Source organism: Chrysemys picta, chromosome 10, assembly GCF_011386835.1.
Source record: "Chrysemys picta bellii isolate R12L10 chromosome 10, ASM1138683v2, whole genome shotgun sequence".
NCBI lineage: Eukaryota > Metazoa > Chordata > Testudines > Emydidae > Chrysemys > Chrysemys picta.
In genome coordinates this window covers 68,244,055-68,259,865 of record NC_088800.1, presented here as the reverse complement: position 1 = coordinate 68,259,865, position 15,811 = coordinate 68,244,055, and the positions used below count along the sequence as shown (strand labels likewise).

Sequence of the window (15,811 nt, the reverse complement as noted above, 5' to 3'; positions counted from 1 at the left end):
GCAGGTAAATAAAATGGCCCGGCCCGCCAGGGTGCTTACCCTGGAGAGCCGCGTGCCAAACCTTGCCGACCCCTGCTCTATAATATTCCAATCCTCCTCTGTATTATTGAATCCTCCCAACTTTGTATCAGCAAATTTCTTTAGCACACTCCTACCTTTTGTGTCTACCTCATTAATCAAAATATTAAATAAGATTGGTCCCAAAACCAATCCTGGAGGAACTCCACTAGAAGTCCAAAAGTTCACCTTTGAGTACAGCCTATTGTCGTCTTCCTTTTAGCAAGTTCCTGGTTTTTCTTGGATTGCTGTTGGAATTTTAATATTTACTTTCCTGCGAAATGTGTTCTGTTCTTTTGCCTGTAATGCATTATAGTCCAATAGTGCTTTGTGACTGTTAGTGACATATTTTTACTTTATTTTCAAAGCAATACTGTTATCAAAGGCAGAAACTCCCTAGTCAAGAAAGTCTGTAATTGTTTGATTTGCCTTGGGGAAAAATTACACAGGAAAAAGCTAACTATATCATTTAATTATAAAGTCTCGAGAAGCTACAATATTATCTATGCCAGTGAAATTAGCTTTGAAAAGCATGTTTTGATAAAAGGTTAATAACCAATGAATTTTTGAAATACAAAATGTTCACATTTGTTAAAACTTTGAAATACGTTCCATATTTTTTGATGTGGAATACAGTTGCAAAACTATTGACAACCACCTCCTACTACTTGAATCAATTTCAGACTGAATATTAGTTTGACAAAAATCCCCCTTGCCTTTAGAGATGTATACAAGCTGTCACTTTTTATATTGAAATGTAGGTTTATGCTGTATTTGTCTAATCATCCTACTAAAAACGAGCATTTGGAAAACAAATCTGTTTTGTCAAAAGCAAACTTTGTAATATTGTCTACACAAAAATGGGAAATTGCGTGTAATTTTGACCCCCCCCCCCAAAAATGAGTCACCTGGTTAGTTTATAAGTCGCATACTCAAATAAAAGACTGTATACAGGGAAGAGGAGGAGGGGGCTGAATTAAGGTTGCATGAGCAATCTTAGATCTATCATTTTCTAACTTTTTTGCATGATTGCCTTATCAATCTTAGCATTTTTTAAACATAATTTTTGTGTGTTATTTCCTGGGGTTTTAAAAAAGCATACTGAAAAAACAGAATTTCTGTTATTTGGCATCATATTGACATCTAGATGGGTCATCAGCAGGGTTGTAACCTTTCGATCCACAGCATAGACCTCTGGTAGTTGAGCTAACACACTGATAGCAATAGTAGGTTGTTGTCCTCTGTGGGCCAGCCATTAGAGGGAGATGAGAGGCACGCTTTTCTAGTGGGTTTCACAGCTATTTACTCACTGCAGAGGAATACTTGAGAATCTTGGGTTCTATTCAGGTTCTGGAGGAGAGTGTGCTTTAGTGGGAACAGACTTTTCTGCACGTTTGCTCCACCTGTTTGACACGTGTTCCTGTCTTCTCCACACTGTCCTTATTCCAGTCCTGTCTCTTGCTCTTTGCCCACCCCAAACCCCACTCCTTGTCCCACTCAACTTTGTCCAGCCAATCTGTCCCTTCCCCACAGTCCCTAGCTCCTTTTCTGCTCCCTATCTCTTCCCTCCCAGTTCCAATCAAAGTTCCCTCAAGCCTGATCTAACTCCCGTGAAGTCAATGGAAAGACCATTTCCGTGGGTGTTAAATCAGGTGTTATGTGTCTTGAGATCCTTAGATAAAAAGCTATAGAAATTCACACACCACAGGGATGGGTGCTATGTTAGAATTTAGATTGTTGCTGCTGGTCTTATAAAATAAATGTTCAGGACTAATAAGTAATATTAGGCCAATTGATTTATAAAGAGACACATTTGAAAATGAGATGTGAACTGAACTATGATAGCTTGATTTGAAATTGTCTTAATAAGGAAATCCTATGTGATTTAACCACCTTTGTGAAGTGAATGTGTACTTTGGGGTTGTTTTTTTTTTGAGTTCTTTGTACAATAGTATAATTTTAATATTTTTAAATGGTATTAGTTCTCTTCCCAAACTTAAAAATGCTTCTTTAAAATTCTAGTGTTTATCATGCCTTGCGATTCTTTTGATGGTTAACCCTCCTAATTCGAAACTGAAGATAGTTATAAATATAGATAAGTCTGCACTGTTAATGACAAATGTTTCCTCCATGATTTTGGTATAAAATATAGTATTTTCCAAGAATGAGTTACCTAATCCTATCATCATTTAATACATGAGATTAAACAATATTTCTGTGTTTTCTTATTCTAAATCTCACCTCTCTCCTTTCCATCTGAAGAAAAAAAGACTTGTTTTTGTAGTTTACATATTTAGGAAATTAAAAATATCCTAAAATGCATAAAACATTCAAGGACTTTATTAAAATTTCATAGTTAAGTAATGAATAGTTCCTTCCCCACAGGATTTAGCAAACTGCTATTAGGGGACTGAATTAAACTGAGGTTGCATTGACCAGAAATCTGACTTGACAACTGTATGGCCTTTAAATAAAGAATATAGCAGCAGCCTATTTTCCAGTAAATTCCTAAGAATTCTGATCTCTTTAATGTTCTATATTGTCATTTTTATATAGTAATCATTTCTTAAGATAGTCCCAAGGGAAAGCCCTCCCTTTATTTTAACAGTGAGTGTTTAAATTGCTGCAGCTGAAGTGTGGATTGCTTGATGGCAGCACAATTGTGACAAAATAAGTATGACTTTCTCAATATTTTTATTAGATTGTGTCACAGAAACTCGAGGCTACAGTTAAAAATTCTATTGTTACTATTCTAGGCTGAACTTGATTGGGAATCTAGCAGAATAGTTGGATTTACTTTCAGACTCAAAGGCAGTATTTGATGCTGCAATTGTGGGATTGCAGAATGATTGGAAATTGAAAACCTTTCCCTCCAGGAAAGTGGAACCAGAAATGAATTTCTGTTGAGTCCAGATTAATGGTGAGAAAGTAAGAGCGCTCTGACTTTTGCTGTGGAGATTTAAGTCTGCTTGCTGTGTGGTAGAGGATTAAGTGCAATTGCTGGCACCTAATTTCATGCTTTCGACAATATTTAAAATAATTCAAGTAGTGTGTTCCTGTCCAGTTTTCATAGCCCCATATCAACTCTAAAAGAGTGTTAAAGTTTAAAATTCGTCCTATTTCCATTGGCATTGCATAATTAGGTTGAAATTAGCCATTTTAAAAAGGTTAATTTAGTATTACATTCTCCCATTAATGTCCCCTTTCCTCATCCTGCATAACAAATAATTAAAAGAGTTCAATGTAATTTAGTATCGACTCTGTTGATGGTATCTTTCGGTGGCATAGCGCTATTACTGGAGTACAATTTGCAGCCCTTTATGTTTTGAGTGGGGTGGAAGAGGATCTTGAGGGGCGGGCAGCACTCCTACAGAAGATACCCTTCTGTAGGGACCTGAGAGAACTATCAATTGGGATAGTTGTAGCTCTTTAAAGTTTTTTGGACTGCCTTTTTTGGACTGCTATTTGGACTGCCTCTGAGGCATTGCATACTCCCCCCCCCCCCCAAAACAGTCTAACTGCCAAATTAGCATGCTTCCTCTAAGAGAGACTGTGCCTCCAAGGCTTTTCCACCTGGTATATCTATTTCAGAAAAGCAATCTTTCTAAACAGTTGACTCTGCATCTTCATTTCTAATTTTCTGTGGCAGACTGTTCTGCATAGTTATAAATCTGTAGTTTGAGAGTGACAAGTGTGTACTATACTGAAAAAAGCCTCTTGTTTTGAGGGAACTATTGGAAAGCCAAGTCTCTTCTTGTTACAGGTGGAGTCTACTTCCAAACCACTTGCAAAACATTTGCAGTATGAAGTGCTTTTTATGCCATGTTGAGTGAGATTATTTAGAAGCTTTATTACATAAGGGTTTTCTGTATTCACTTGCTTGACAAAGTTAAATTCTGTTTCTTCTGTATAAATGCTTCTATTGAATTCATGAGATTGAATGAACTCAAAGGGGTGGCTGATTTATATCTTTGTTTGAAATTTAAGCTGTTACAATCCTTTTCTATTTCAGACCTTAACTAAAGCTTTTAGTGTCACAAGAGGCAGAAAAATAGTGGGACATTTAAATACTTGCTTCTCTCCAATTGAAAATAATAAGGAAGTAGAAGATAAACTTTGAAAAATAGCAGAATAAAAATGTATAACTTACACTTTACTAAATTCTACTCAGTACGTTGAAAATTACATTCTGAATATTTTTTTTACAAAGAGGGCTGTCAGTCTCTTTCACTAGTACAGTCATTTTCAAGTTCTGAATTAATTATTTATTCATTTAGCAGTAAATACTTAGACCATAGGAAAAATAGAATAAAATAACTAGTATGTAATGTGAACCACTGCATTTCTTTGTTTATAGTCCTCCCTCAATTATTAACCAGCTGTACTTTTGGCATGCAAGCCACAGTCACTTAGATCTATGATGATGGTGGATATGTGGTTAGAGATGCTTAATATAGACAGAAAGTAATGTAGAAGCTGTGAGTATAAATGATCTACTATATTGTATTGATTGGCCTATATTTCACTTGGCCACATATTTCCCTCATGCTGGAAAACTAGTTTCCCTATTGCAGTGTTACTGACGTATATGTTAGATACTACCTTTGTGGTAATTCTCTTTACAGGTTACTGCTTTTAGTTTTGAAGATAGAACATAGTAATATTTATGAATGATGATTTTTAACCCATTTCACATCTGAAACAAATGATATCTTTTTATATTTGGTAATGTACTAATATTTTTCTCTTACTGTTGTACCTGCAGGGAGAATGAAGTGCTGAAAGTACAACTCAAGAAGTATGTAGGAGCTGTCCAGATGCTGAAAAGAGAAGGTCAAACAGCAGAAGGTAAGGAGAAAATGAGGAGAAAAATCTATACAGGAAAGACACATAGCAGATATCATTCCATCATTATTGACAAAAAGATTGCTGTCCATTAGTGAAAAATTTATTGATTATGAGACATCGTAGAAAATATTTTTGAAAAAAAAAAAAAAAAAGCCATGCGTTAGTATGTAATGTTTTGGCTAATAATAATGTACAAAGAGGCAAGCTGTTATAATGGTCTGAGTATTTTAGACAACTAAAGTTTTTATAAAGCAACAGAGGGTCCTGTGGCGCCCTTGAAACTAACAGAAGTATTGGGAGCATAAGCTTTCGTGGGTAAGAACCTCACTTCTTCAGATGCAAGAAGTGAAGTTCTTACCCACGAAAGCTTATGCTCCCAATACTTCTGTTAGTCTCAAAGGTGCCACAGGACCCTCTGTTGCTTTTTACCGATTCAGACTAACACGGCTACCCCTCTGATACTTAAAGTTTTTATGTTTTGCAAAGTTGGTGAGGTACACACTCCACAGAGCCCAAGGTCAGGTGTCTTTTTTTGTTCCATTATTATTTATACTACAGTAGTGCCCAAAGCATGCTAGGTGATGTTTAGACTTATAAGGAAGACACAGTCCTATTAAGAGCTGACAGTTAACTACATCTCTGTCTAAAGTGGTCATCATTTCTACAGCTGAGTTAAGTACTATCTGAAAATGGTTTGGTTTATTTGGAATGCTTATTTGTGACTTTGTGCTGTAGAAAATGAAAAACTAACTAACTTGTACATCTAAAAAAGTTTAAAAGAGGACCTTGGAGAGTGCTTCAGCTGCAAGTCCAGAGCAAAAGGACAGTGCTTAAGGCACTTAATTTTTTTTTGTCAGGGACTGTCTTTGTTATATTGATACAGTGCATAGTACAGGGGTCGGCAACCTCTGGCATGCGGCTTGCCGGGCCAGTTTGTTTACCTGCTGCACTGGCCGGTTTGGCCGATCGCAGCTCCCACTAGCCGCGGTTCGCCGTCCCAGGTCAATGGGGGCTGCGGTAAGTGGCGCGGGCGAGGGATGTGTTGGCCGCAGCTTCCCGCCGCCCCCATTGGCCTGGGACGTCGGCTGAACCTGGTAAACAAACTGTCCCGGCCCGCCAGGGTGCTTATCCTGGCGAGCCGCGTGCCATAGGTTGCCGACCCCTGGCATAGTACAATAGAGTCCAGGTTCATGATGAGAGCTCCTAAACGCTAATAATAATGAGGAAGAAATACTCAAGTGGTGTCTCCCAATCTGGGAGATGCTGCAAGGCATCCTCACTACAAGAATAGGTCTACGTTACCTCTCCTTGACAAGACAATTTTTCTGCATTAGGAATATAGATAAAAAAGTTGTCTTTCACTTTTCAAGTAGAGGAGTGTCAAGGTCTCTACAGAGTTTTAGAATGGTATTTATATATAAGGTGATGGCACACTTTTGAGGTATGTTTTTATGAACTTTTGCCCATTATGTTGAAGGAAGAATGGTTGTAATGAGAGATGATTGAATAGATTGCTGCTGGTTCAATTTGGGAGTAGAGAGCAAGTGTTTTCTATTTCAGATATTTGGGAAGTGCTCATACCACTATGCTGGAGACTATTTAAATGCCAAACTAGGGAATATTTTTGGTAGACCAAAAAATGTGTGATGGGGAAAAAATATCATATAGTAAAATTTATGCCAATGAAGAACATATTGACATCCTTTCACATTCTGATGCCTTCAATGCACTTGATATCACCTTGAAGGACAAGACAGTGATGCAGTGCATCATTCTGTCACATATGCATCATGCCTACTGTAATTTTGAGATATTCAATATTACAGATTTTTTCTGTTTTATGAACTCCTCAGTCCCCAATTGGTGCCTATAATAAGGACTCTACTGTAGTTAGAATGGGGCAGGTTTCATCTGCAGCAAGCTAGCATGTTTGTAAGCTTAGTACCTCTGATGTTAAAAGTGTTCAGTAAGAACCCATTTTATTTTGAATTAAGCAAATTTTGGCTAATGAGGAGATGAGGGTGTTTTTAAATATTGTGTTATTTTTGTTTCCAGTGATCCTCCTTCTGGTGGCACTCAAAATTCCTCAGTCTATTTGGCCCTGGATAGAATGTGGGTGAGATCATTGTGGGAGTCAGCATTTATCTCTTTATAATATCCTTGAAAACGTGTGAGAGTGCCAGTACTAGATATAACTTGCATTAAGAGGAATTAAGCTCAGAAGTGCATTAGTGTGTGTGGCTTTGATGAAAGGTTTAATAGTAAAGTAAAATGGACACGTCTAGAAGACTACACTTTTGTTGGAGTAAGACAAAGGGTAAAGTAGTTTCATCCTCCACTAGATCTGCTGTGCTTATACCTTTAAATGCCTCATAGAGGTTGATTGTGAAGCTTCTCCCATTTGTCATATGTATATCATATTATTCTATAAAGAGACATTTGGAGAAGCTGAGATTTGTTTGATTTTTTGAGTGTCCTGTGTGGAACTGAAAATTGGATTCCTTTGCAGTGTAGTATAAGACTGGAAAAAAAAGTCTGGTTTTTTTAATTGAAACTTTTTTATTGGAGAACTAAAGTAGCAGGGAAAAAATTCTTGACAGGCAGTAAAAATCTTTTCAGTGCTCTTTTAAGTACTTTAAATATGGAAGTATTTTCCATTGACATACACAACTTGAATCCTTACATTTTGAGTCTTTTTTTCCTGGTGTCCTTTGTGAATGAAAGAATTTGTTTACTCTTGTAGTGAAATTCTTTAAATCAATATTGTGGTGTAGTGTTTTGCAATTATCAAAGTCTGACCTTACTGGAAAACAGCTAAACTATTAGGGCTGTCAATTAATCACAGTAAACTCAAAACAAATTAACTCAATTAAAAAAATTAAGAATCATTAATCAGTTTTAATTGCATTGTTAAACAGTGATAGAATACCAATTTAAATTTCTTATGAATATTTTTGGATGTTTTTCTACATTTTCAAATATATTGATTTCAATTGCAACACAAAATACAAAGTGTCAGTGCTCTCTTTATATTATTTTTTATTACAAATATTTGCCCTTCATGCTTCAACCTGTAGATTGCACTTTTTTTACAGTGAAAATATTTCCTCTCCTCTCCTGCCTCTAACGTATTCTGGGTTTTTTTGGTCTCCTTCATCTTAAGCATCAGAGAGGGCCACAGCTAGAGATGGGACACTGGATAGGTTGGGCCAGTGCTCTGAAGTGGCACTGAGAATTCTCTCTCTCCTGTGCTTAGCTGGCTGATTCTTGCTCACATGCTCAGGGGCTAACTGATCACCATATGTGGAGTTGAGAAGGAATTTTTCCCAAGGTCAGATTGGCAGTGACCTTGGTTTTTGGTGGTGGTTGTTTTTTTGTCTTATTCTGCAGCATGGAGTACTGGTCACTTGCCAGGATTATCTGGTTATATCTCACTTAATCAGTTCCCTGCCATTGCAGGGGCTTTGGTACACCTCAGTTCCTCCTTTCCTCTGCCTCTGGCACATAATAGTTTAGTCTCCGGAGGGCTGTAATACCTGGTCTAATTTTGGTTATTGGGTTTAGTGTGTGGGTGCTCGGTGGTGGTGGTGTAATATATGGCAGGTCAGAATAGATGATTGGATGGTCCCTTTTTGCCTTAAACTCTGAAGCTTGCCAATGTACTTATGATTTGTTTCTCAAGTGACTTGACCATAGTTCTATTTGCTAGCATCGAGAGTTGCTGCTGTAATTCAATTTCTTGCAGCTGTACACCATGCAGAAGAAATGTTTGCTCTTGTAGAGGCTAAAAGCAGCATTTTGGCACTGAGTTATCGCATCTATCCTTTGATCCCACATTTGATAGTTTTTTTTGAAAGGCATTTGCTGAAACCAGTATGCCACCAATGACATGTTAAAACTTTGGCAAAAAGGTATTTACACTGTTTTCAACTCTTTCACCTGTTTTAAAACACTTTTAAATATGGGCTTAAACCATATCATACCTAAAAAGTTGATCCATATTCTCTGTTAGTGTTAATTGACACAGCTTCATTGCTGTCAATGAATGGAAGAATGAAAACCAGTAGCTTATCTGTGGTCAAAAATGTTTTGTCCAATCCACACTGACCAGCAAAATTTGTTACCCAAAACTGTTTTCAAGAACCAACCTCTAAAGTTGTTTCAGGAGAGACAATGCCTACAACAGACACCTAGGATGGTAATAAAAGATGTATTTTCTACAGCAATATCTCTGTGAATATCTTCAGCAATATCTCCTGACTTGAAAGAAAACCTCCCCAGTTGTGAAGGTGGGGAATGTTTTACTTGATGTATTCTCTGGTCTGAATATCTTGTTATGAAACACATTTTCTGAGGTCCACCCTAGGTTTGTTGACCCGCTTGGCCACCTTCACTGTTTTCAAAGGATTGTGGTCTGGACTCTGCATTTCATTCAACTGTATGTTTTGTGGTTGAACTTACCTCACTTTGGGACTAAAATAGTAATATTTGTTACAGATACTAATGCTTACTAGGGCTCTGTAATACCATGGTGTAATATTGAGCATCTTAAACCAGAGTGAGGTTAATGATCAGTCGAGCGGAAGCAACGGAATGAGTAATACCATTTTTGGTCCCATTAATGCACGAGGCTTTTTCCCCACCTCTCTCCTTAGTCCCAATCTGTTACCATGTTGGTGATGGGGAGTGGCTGTACTAGCTGCCCCACCAAACTCTAAGGTCAGTGTAAACAACCTATTTGGAAAGTGATTTGTTTGTAAAATAGAAATGTATGCATTATCAAGAAGTGCAACAATCACTTATAATTTGAAGTGAAAGGCCCCTTTTCCATATAGAATTATTTCCCCTTTGTGGAAAGTAGCTTAACCTGAGGGGAAGAAACTTTGTTAGGTGATGGGTATTGTAATATTCCTATGCTTTGTTGATGGGCATGGTATAGATCAGTGTTTCCCAAACATGGAACACCGCTCGTGTAGGGATAGCCTCTGGCAGGCCGGGCCGGGTTGTTTACCTGCCGCATCCGCAGGTCCGGCCAATTTGCAGCTCCCATTGGCTGCGGTTCGCTGCTCCAGGCCAATGGGAGCTGCTGGAAGCGGCGGCCAGTACGTCCCTCGGCCCGCGCCACTTCCAGCAGCTCCCATTGGCCTGGAGCAGCGAACCGCGGCCAGTGGGAGTCGCGATCGGCCGGACCTGCGGACGCGGCAGGTAAGCAACCCGGCCCGGCCCAGTAGGGGCTTTCCCTACACAAGCAGCGTCCCAAGTTTGGAAAACACTAGTATAAATGGCTAAACCTATGTAATTTGATATCTCACTTTTACTGGCTAAATCTCATTTGCCAGAGTTTTATAATAATTTACTTAAAGGTCTTCTAACTTCTGGATGTGGAATTATAGTTCATGCTTCACAGAAGTGTGCTTATACAACAACATTATCTTAAATCCTGTCAACATTATTGCTTATCTATTTCATGACAGTCAATCTATTGTCCCTTATACAGAATAGACAACTAGAAAGTTTAGCTGTAATATTTACACATCATCTATTGCAGTGTGGAGCCTATTAATAATTCATTTAATCTTTGGAACTGTAAATAATATAGTACATGTCAGTGCAAAAAATTCCAGTTTCTTAAAGTAATTGTTGTGGTGAGCTTTACACTTCAGAGCCAAATTCAAGATCTGTTTGATTCCTTGATACAGACAGGCTTGGACAATTGCATATCTGCCAATACAGCTGTATTCTTACGTGAACGAGGTCCCATGCAGCACTCCTTGTACCAGGCAAAGTGAGGGACAGAGGGGGAAACGTTCTGCTAAAATGCTCTGACCACATTACTTGATGTCTGTTTAAACTTCTGATTATCTTTCTTCTATAAAAAGCTGGAATGACACCGTTGTCAATTTAAAATTACTGTTGAATCATGAAGCTATTACCCAAAATTGTATATATTTTTCAAGGAGTTATTCTGATATTTTAGCCTGTTTCCTAAATTTGCCTCTCATTTTGGGGCTGACACCATTGTAAAGGTGTATAACAGAATTGATCTTTGACCGAGTGAGACTACAGTGTGAAACAGTAAATTCTAACACCAAAATGACTGAAGTTGAAGGTATTTTTCCTCCTATATGCCATTAGTGAATGGGAATTCTTCAGGATGTATTGTTGAAATGTGTCGACAACCCACCCTTCTTTCCCCACTGTTGAGTCTAATAACCTGGACTTGATAATGGTGCAGGATCTAAGGGTTGGTTAGGCTCCTGCTTAGGCCCCTTTATACCTTCAAGGAGGGGAGGGAATCAAGGCCATTGAGAGCAAATGTGACCAATTGACACTGCTGGCTAAAGCATTCTGCTCTCCAGGGCATGCACGTCAGAAGTGGAACAAATGTAAACAACACATCTTGAAGAATTCCAGGTTAAAGATAAGTAACTTTCCTTTCTGTGTTTTTTAAATGAATTTATATTTTGTTTTAGAGATTATCTATCCCAAGCCCCTCTTGTGATTTTGGAGAATGAAGTTCACAGAACAAAAACAATATGAGCAGCAGCAGTTCTTGTTTCCCCCTTTCTGAAAGAACCAGCTCTAAGGATGAGAAGATAGTTTAGTCTCTGTGCCCATTATCCCTGGTGGCTCTTCTGACCCTGCCAAAGAGTACCAGTTAGTTTTGCAATGTGGACAGTTGTCCACAAGGGTCTAGATAGAGACCTACCACGGAGATGATTTTATGTGCCAGTATATCACTGAGCTGTCATTACATAGTAGCAGCTTTTGATCATTACTGTCCTGTGTTGAACTGTAGGGCCATATCGTTATTTTTTTGCGTGCGCGTGTGTGTGTGTAAGTAATTCAGCATCTCTGGTGCACACTGTATGACTACTATTTCTAAGATAAATATTTAACCTAATAGACTTTGTATGAAAACTAAGATTTACATTTCCCTTGCAGAAGTGATTCAGCCTTCTTAGTGCTGCTCTGAAAGGTTAATTACTATACCTGTATGTAGTTCAAAAACCATATGCTTCCATAAAAAGGGAATGTTGTTTGCAATTACATACAATTTTTATTTCTGACATTGTTTGAATGTAATGATTCATATTAAGAATTATTCATGAAAACGATCTTTTAAGCATCTTATAATAGCAGAAATTATCCTTCATTAGATACTGACAGTTTCTGTGATGAGTGTAATTATGAAAAAAAATATTGCAGAATATAGCTAGCCTGTGTTAAAATTACGCAAATTAGTGAGTGATAAGAATAGAAACTGCGTAGGATGGTCAGATTTTATAGGAGAAAATGGGGGTGGGGAACAGTAGCAACATTTCTAAAAATAAATAATTTTGTGCTGTACATTGTAAGTGTATTTCCTCAATCTATGCTAAGTTTCCCATAATTGTCATCAGTAATACTCAAAATAAGTTTTAGCTACATGCATTGTTCACAATAATTCTCCCTATATTGTAGGCTGTACATATACTATTCTTACAAAATAAGTGTTTTTTGTTAGCTGTCATTGATTATTTATGTAAGAATCTTTGTAGTAATACAGATTTGATTCAGGAAGGCACTTTAAGTAGGTGCATAACTTTATACATGTAAATAGTCCTGGAAGTCAGTGGGACTACTCAAGCGCTTAAAGGTACAAATATGATATAGACCATAATCCTCAGTCTACATGTGAATTTCACCTGTGGTATTTTCCTTCATGGCCACAAGACTTCACACCATCCATTCTTTTTAGAAATGGGTTTTCCATGTAATGAGCTTATTCCCTGGGGTTGAGGAAGGAGAGTCATGTTGGAAACTGGTGAACTCTAGGATAAACAAAACTCATAGTATAATCTTCAACTCCATCACTTCAGCATTGGGTTGTGGCAGCCGTTTTTTACAGATCTTCCAAAGGCTACGGTGTCAATTATGTAATGGGGGTCAGTAGTCCCAGAACTCAGAAATACAAGAGTGGCTGTGGAATATGCTTGGTGTGGTTGAAAGATTATAGTGTCATATTATTGCTGAATATATGTTGCTGCTGTTCTATTGAGTAGCCATTATATTTTCTTTTCTGTTTAGATCAAGGTAGAATCATGTTTGGATTTCCATTGATTTCAGTATGTTATGTTGCAACTTTTTAGGGATAGCATGTGCAGTAAAGAAGTGTATTGAGCTGTTTAGGGCAGTGCAGTAGGTGGTAGGGGGATGTATGTCTCCTGGAATTGTGGGATTCAGATGTGTGGCTGATACAGAGAGACATTATGGCAGCCTATCTGGATTGTATCTCTCTGATGGCTTTAACCATCTCAAGGGATGGAGCATAGCTTGGTGGAAGCCACACATTTAGGCCTGGCTGTATAGCTGTTTTCACGTTGGGATCTGCCCGATGGCACAAAATGGCCCACGGTTGGGCTGAGAGACTACAGCCACTTTTTACCACAAAGCTTGAGTTCATTTGCCTCTGTCATTGGTTTATATTGTTGATGTTCATTTATTTAAAGAAGTTGCTTTGGTCTTTGTGCCATAATATCACTGTCTTGTGAGCTGCCTTTTTCAGAATCTCCTTGGCAATATTCAGTGTTTACTTGAGTTCTTTACTCCAAAATTGATTTTATGTTCCCACTCATTTTATAATAATCTTGATAATGTACCTGGGAGTGACACAAGGTTTAGTTTTAGTTACTTTTATAGTAGAAAGAAGTCTGAAAAACTTCTGTCTTTGGGGGCATGCATAGATACGTACTCATATAGTTGCAGCTGGTAGGTAAAAGAAAACTAGGACACAATATATGTGCCTTGCTCCTCCAAGACTTATGGAAGTCACACCTTGCAAGACACTCAGAGCCATGGAACAGGGTATGGTTCTGATTACGGCTGTCGATTAATCGCAGTTCACTCACGTGATTAACTAAAAAAAATTAATCACAATTACAAATATTAATTGCAATTAATCTCACTATTAAACAATAGAAGACAGTAACTCACTTAACGTTGTAGTTATGTTCCTGATAAATGCGACTTTATGTGAAATGTTAAACAAATCCAATTTCCCCATAAGAATTAATGAAAATAGGAGGGGTTAGGTTCCAGGGAATTTTTTTTTCACCAGACAAAAGACATTATATGCATATATACCATAAGTTTTAAACAATTTTAAACAAACAGTTTAATATTGTACACAGCAATGAATGATTGTGAAGCTTGGTTGCGGTGGTAGAGTAAGAGGGTGGGATATTTCCCAGGGAATGCCTTGCTGCTAAATGATGAACTAGCACTCAGCTGAGCCCTCAAGGGTTAATACCCTGTTGTTAATGTAGCCTCACACTCTACAAGGCAGCATGGACTGAGGCAGAAGGGAGGAAACACAATAGATTCAGGGCAGTAGCTGCAAACACTTCCCTGCAAAAACTGAACATGCTGATGAGCCCGCGCTATCCAGCTGGAGCGCACCGCCCCCTCCTCCTGACAGCGCATGCATAGCTGCACAAGTGCTAACTTTCCAAGGTGCTGGGGGGTACATGCATGAGTGAGAGAGAGAGAGACGTGCATTTCCCCTTTAAGTATGCTGACCCTACTTCAAATACATTGCCCTTTTAAGCATATCAGACAGGAAGCAACAACTTCCAGCAAGCTCCCTCCTTTCTGTCCCTGAGCCCTGTCCCCCTCCTCCGCTTTGTGGAGAGGGGGTACAGAGCAGGGATGGGGCAGGAGCAGAGGGACATCCTGATATCAGCACTCCTCTTCTCTCCCCTTTTCCTTCCTCCCCCCTCCCTCCCCCCCAGCGAGCAGGAAGCTCCGGGGAGCAGTTCGAGGGCAGGAGCAGCACTGCAGTGGGGGGAGGGACAGCTGAACTGCTGCTGGGCAGCTGCCGAGCCACATACCTTACAGGGAATTTAGGGGAGCTGATGAGGAGGGGCTGCTGCCCCCCTCGGGTTCTAATCCTCACAAGGAGGAGCTGCTCTTCCAAAGAATCCTGCAAACAGTGGACAAAGCAGGCAGCTGCCAACGACATTATAAGGGAGCATTGCGCAACTTTAAACACGCTTGTTCCCTAATAGATCAGCAACACAACAATGAAACAACGTTAACCGGGACAACGTTAAGTGAGGAGTTACTGTACCAATTGAAATTTATGAAATATTTTTGGATTTTTCTACATTTTCAAATATATTGATTTCTATTGTAACAGTATACAAAGTGTACAGTGCTCACTCATTATTATTTTGGATTGCAAATATTTGCACTGTAAAAATGATAAACAAAAGAAATAGTATTTTTCAATTCATACAAGTACTGTGTTGCAATCTCTTTATCGTGATGAAAGTACAACTTAGAAATGTAGATTTTTTTTGTTACATAATTGCACTCAAAAACAAAACAATGTAAAACTTTAGAGCCTACAAGTTCACTCAGTCCTACTTATTGTTCAGCCAATCGCCAAGACAAACAAGTTTGTTTACATTTACGGGAGATAACGCTGCCACCTTCTTATTTACAATGTCACCTGAAAGTGAGAACAGGCGTTCGCATGGCACTTTTGTGGCTGGCATTGCAAGGTATTTACGTGACAGATATGCTAAACATTCATATGCCCTTTCATGCTTCAGCCCCCATTCCAAAGGACATGCTTCCATGATGATGATGCTCACTAAAAAAAACAATGTATTAATTAAATTTGTGACTGTTATTCTATACAAAGCACACGGGATCTTTATAGGGGAGAAGGCAAAAAAGCCGCATTTATTGAGACTACAGCAGTTAGCATATGGTTTTCAAACACACACACGTATCATGCACACACACATAGTCCTGCCAGTTGATGTTTATAGTTACCAGTCCAGAGTCTGGATCAATCTAGTGGCCAGCCAGATTGGTCGCAGAGGGGAGCTGGGCTCTGTTGGTCGCGATCCGATGC

At 38.6% G+C, this 15,811-nt stretch overlaps 2 protein-coding genes across 16 annotated transcripts in view; both read left to right on the top strand.

Moving 5' to 3' along the window:
* Positions 1-15,811, top strand: part of SNX29 (sorting nexin 29) — a 497,538-nt gene that overhangs the window by 134,083 nt on the left and 347,644 nt on the right. For 14 of the 15 annotated variants that reach the window (XR_010590846.1, XR_010590847.1, XM_042861636.2 and 11 more), the window contains one exon: positions 4,823-4,905. Coding sequence is in view for 13 of the 15 variants with exons in the window: in XM_042861636.2 (XP_042717570.1) it covers positions 4,823-4,905 (83 nt within the window). In the remaining 2 variants the exon portion in view is untranslated. Of the gene's footprint in view, positions 1-4,822; positions 4,906-6,960; positions 8,451-15,811 lie in introns of those variants that run through there. The other variant, XM_065558893.1, reaches the window with a different exon arrangement.
* Positions 1-15,811, top strand: part of LOC135973815 (uncharacterized) — a 1,510,190-nt gene that overhangs the window by 1,190,017 nt on the left and 304,362 nt on the right. The window lies entirely within an intron of this gene.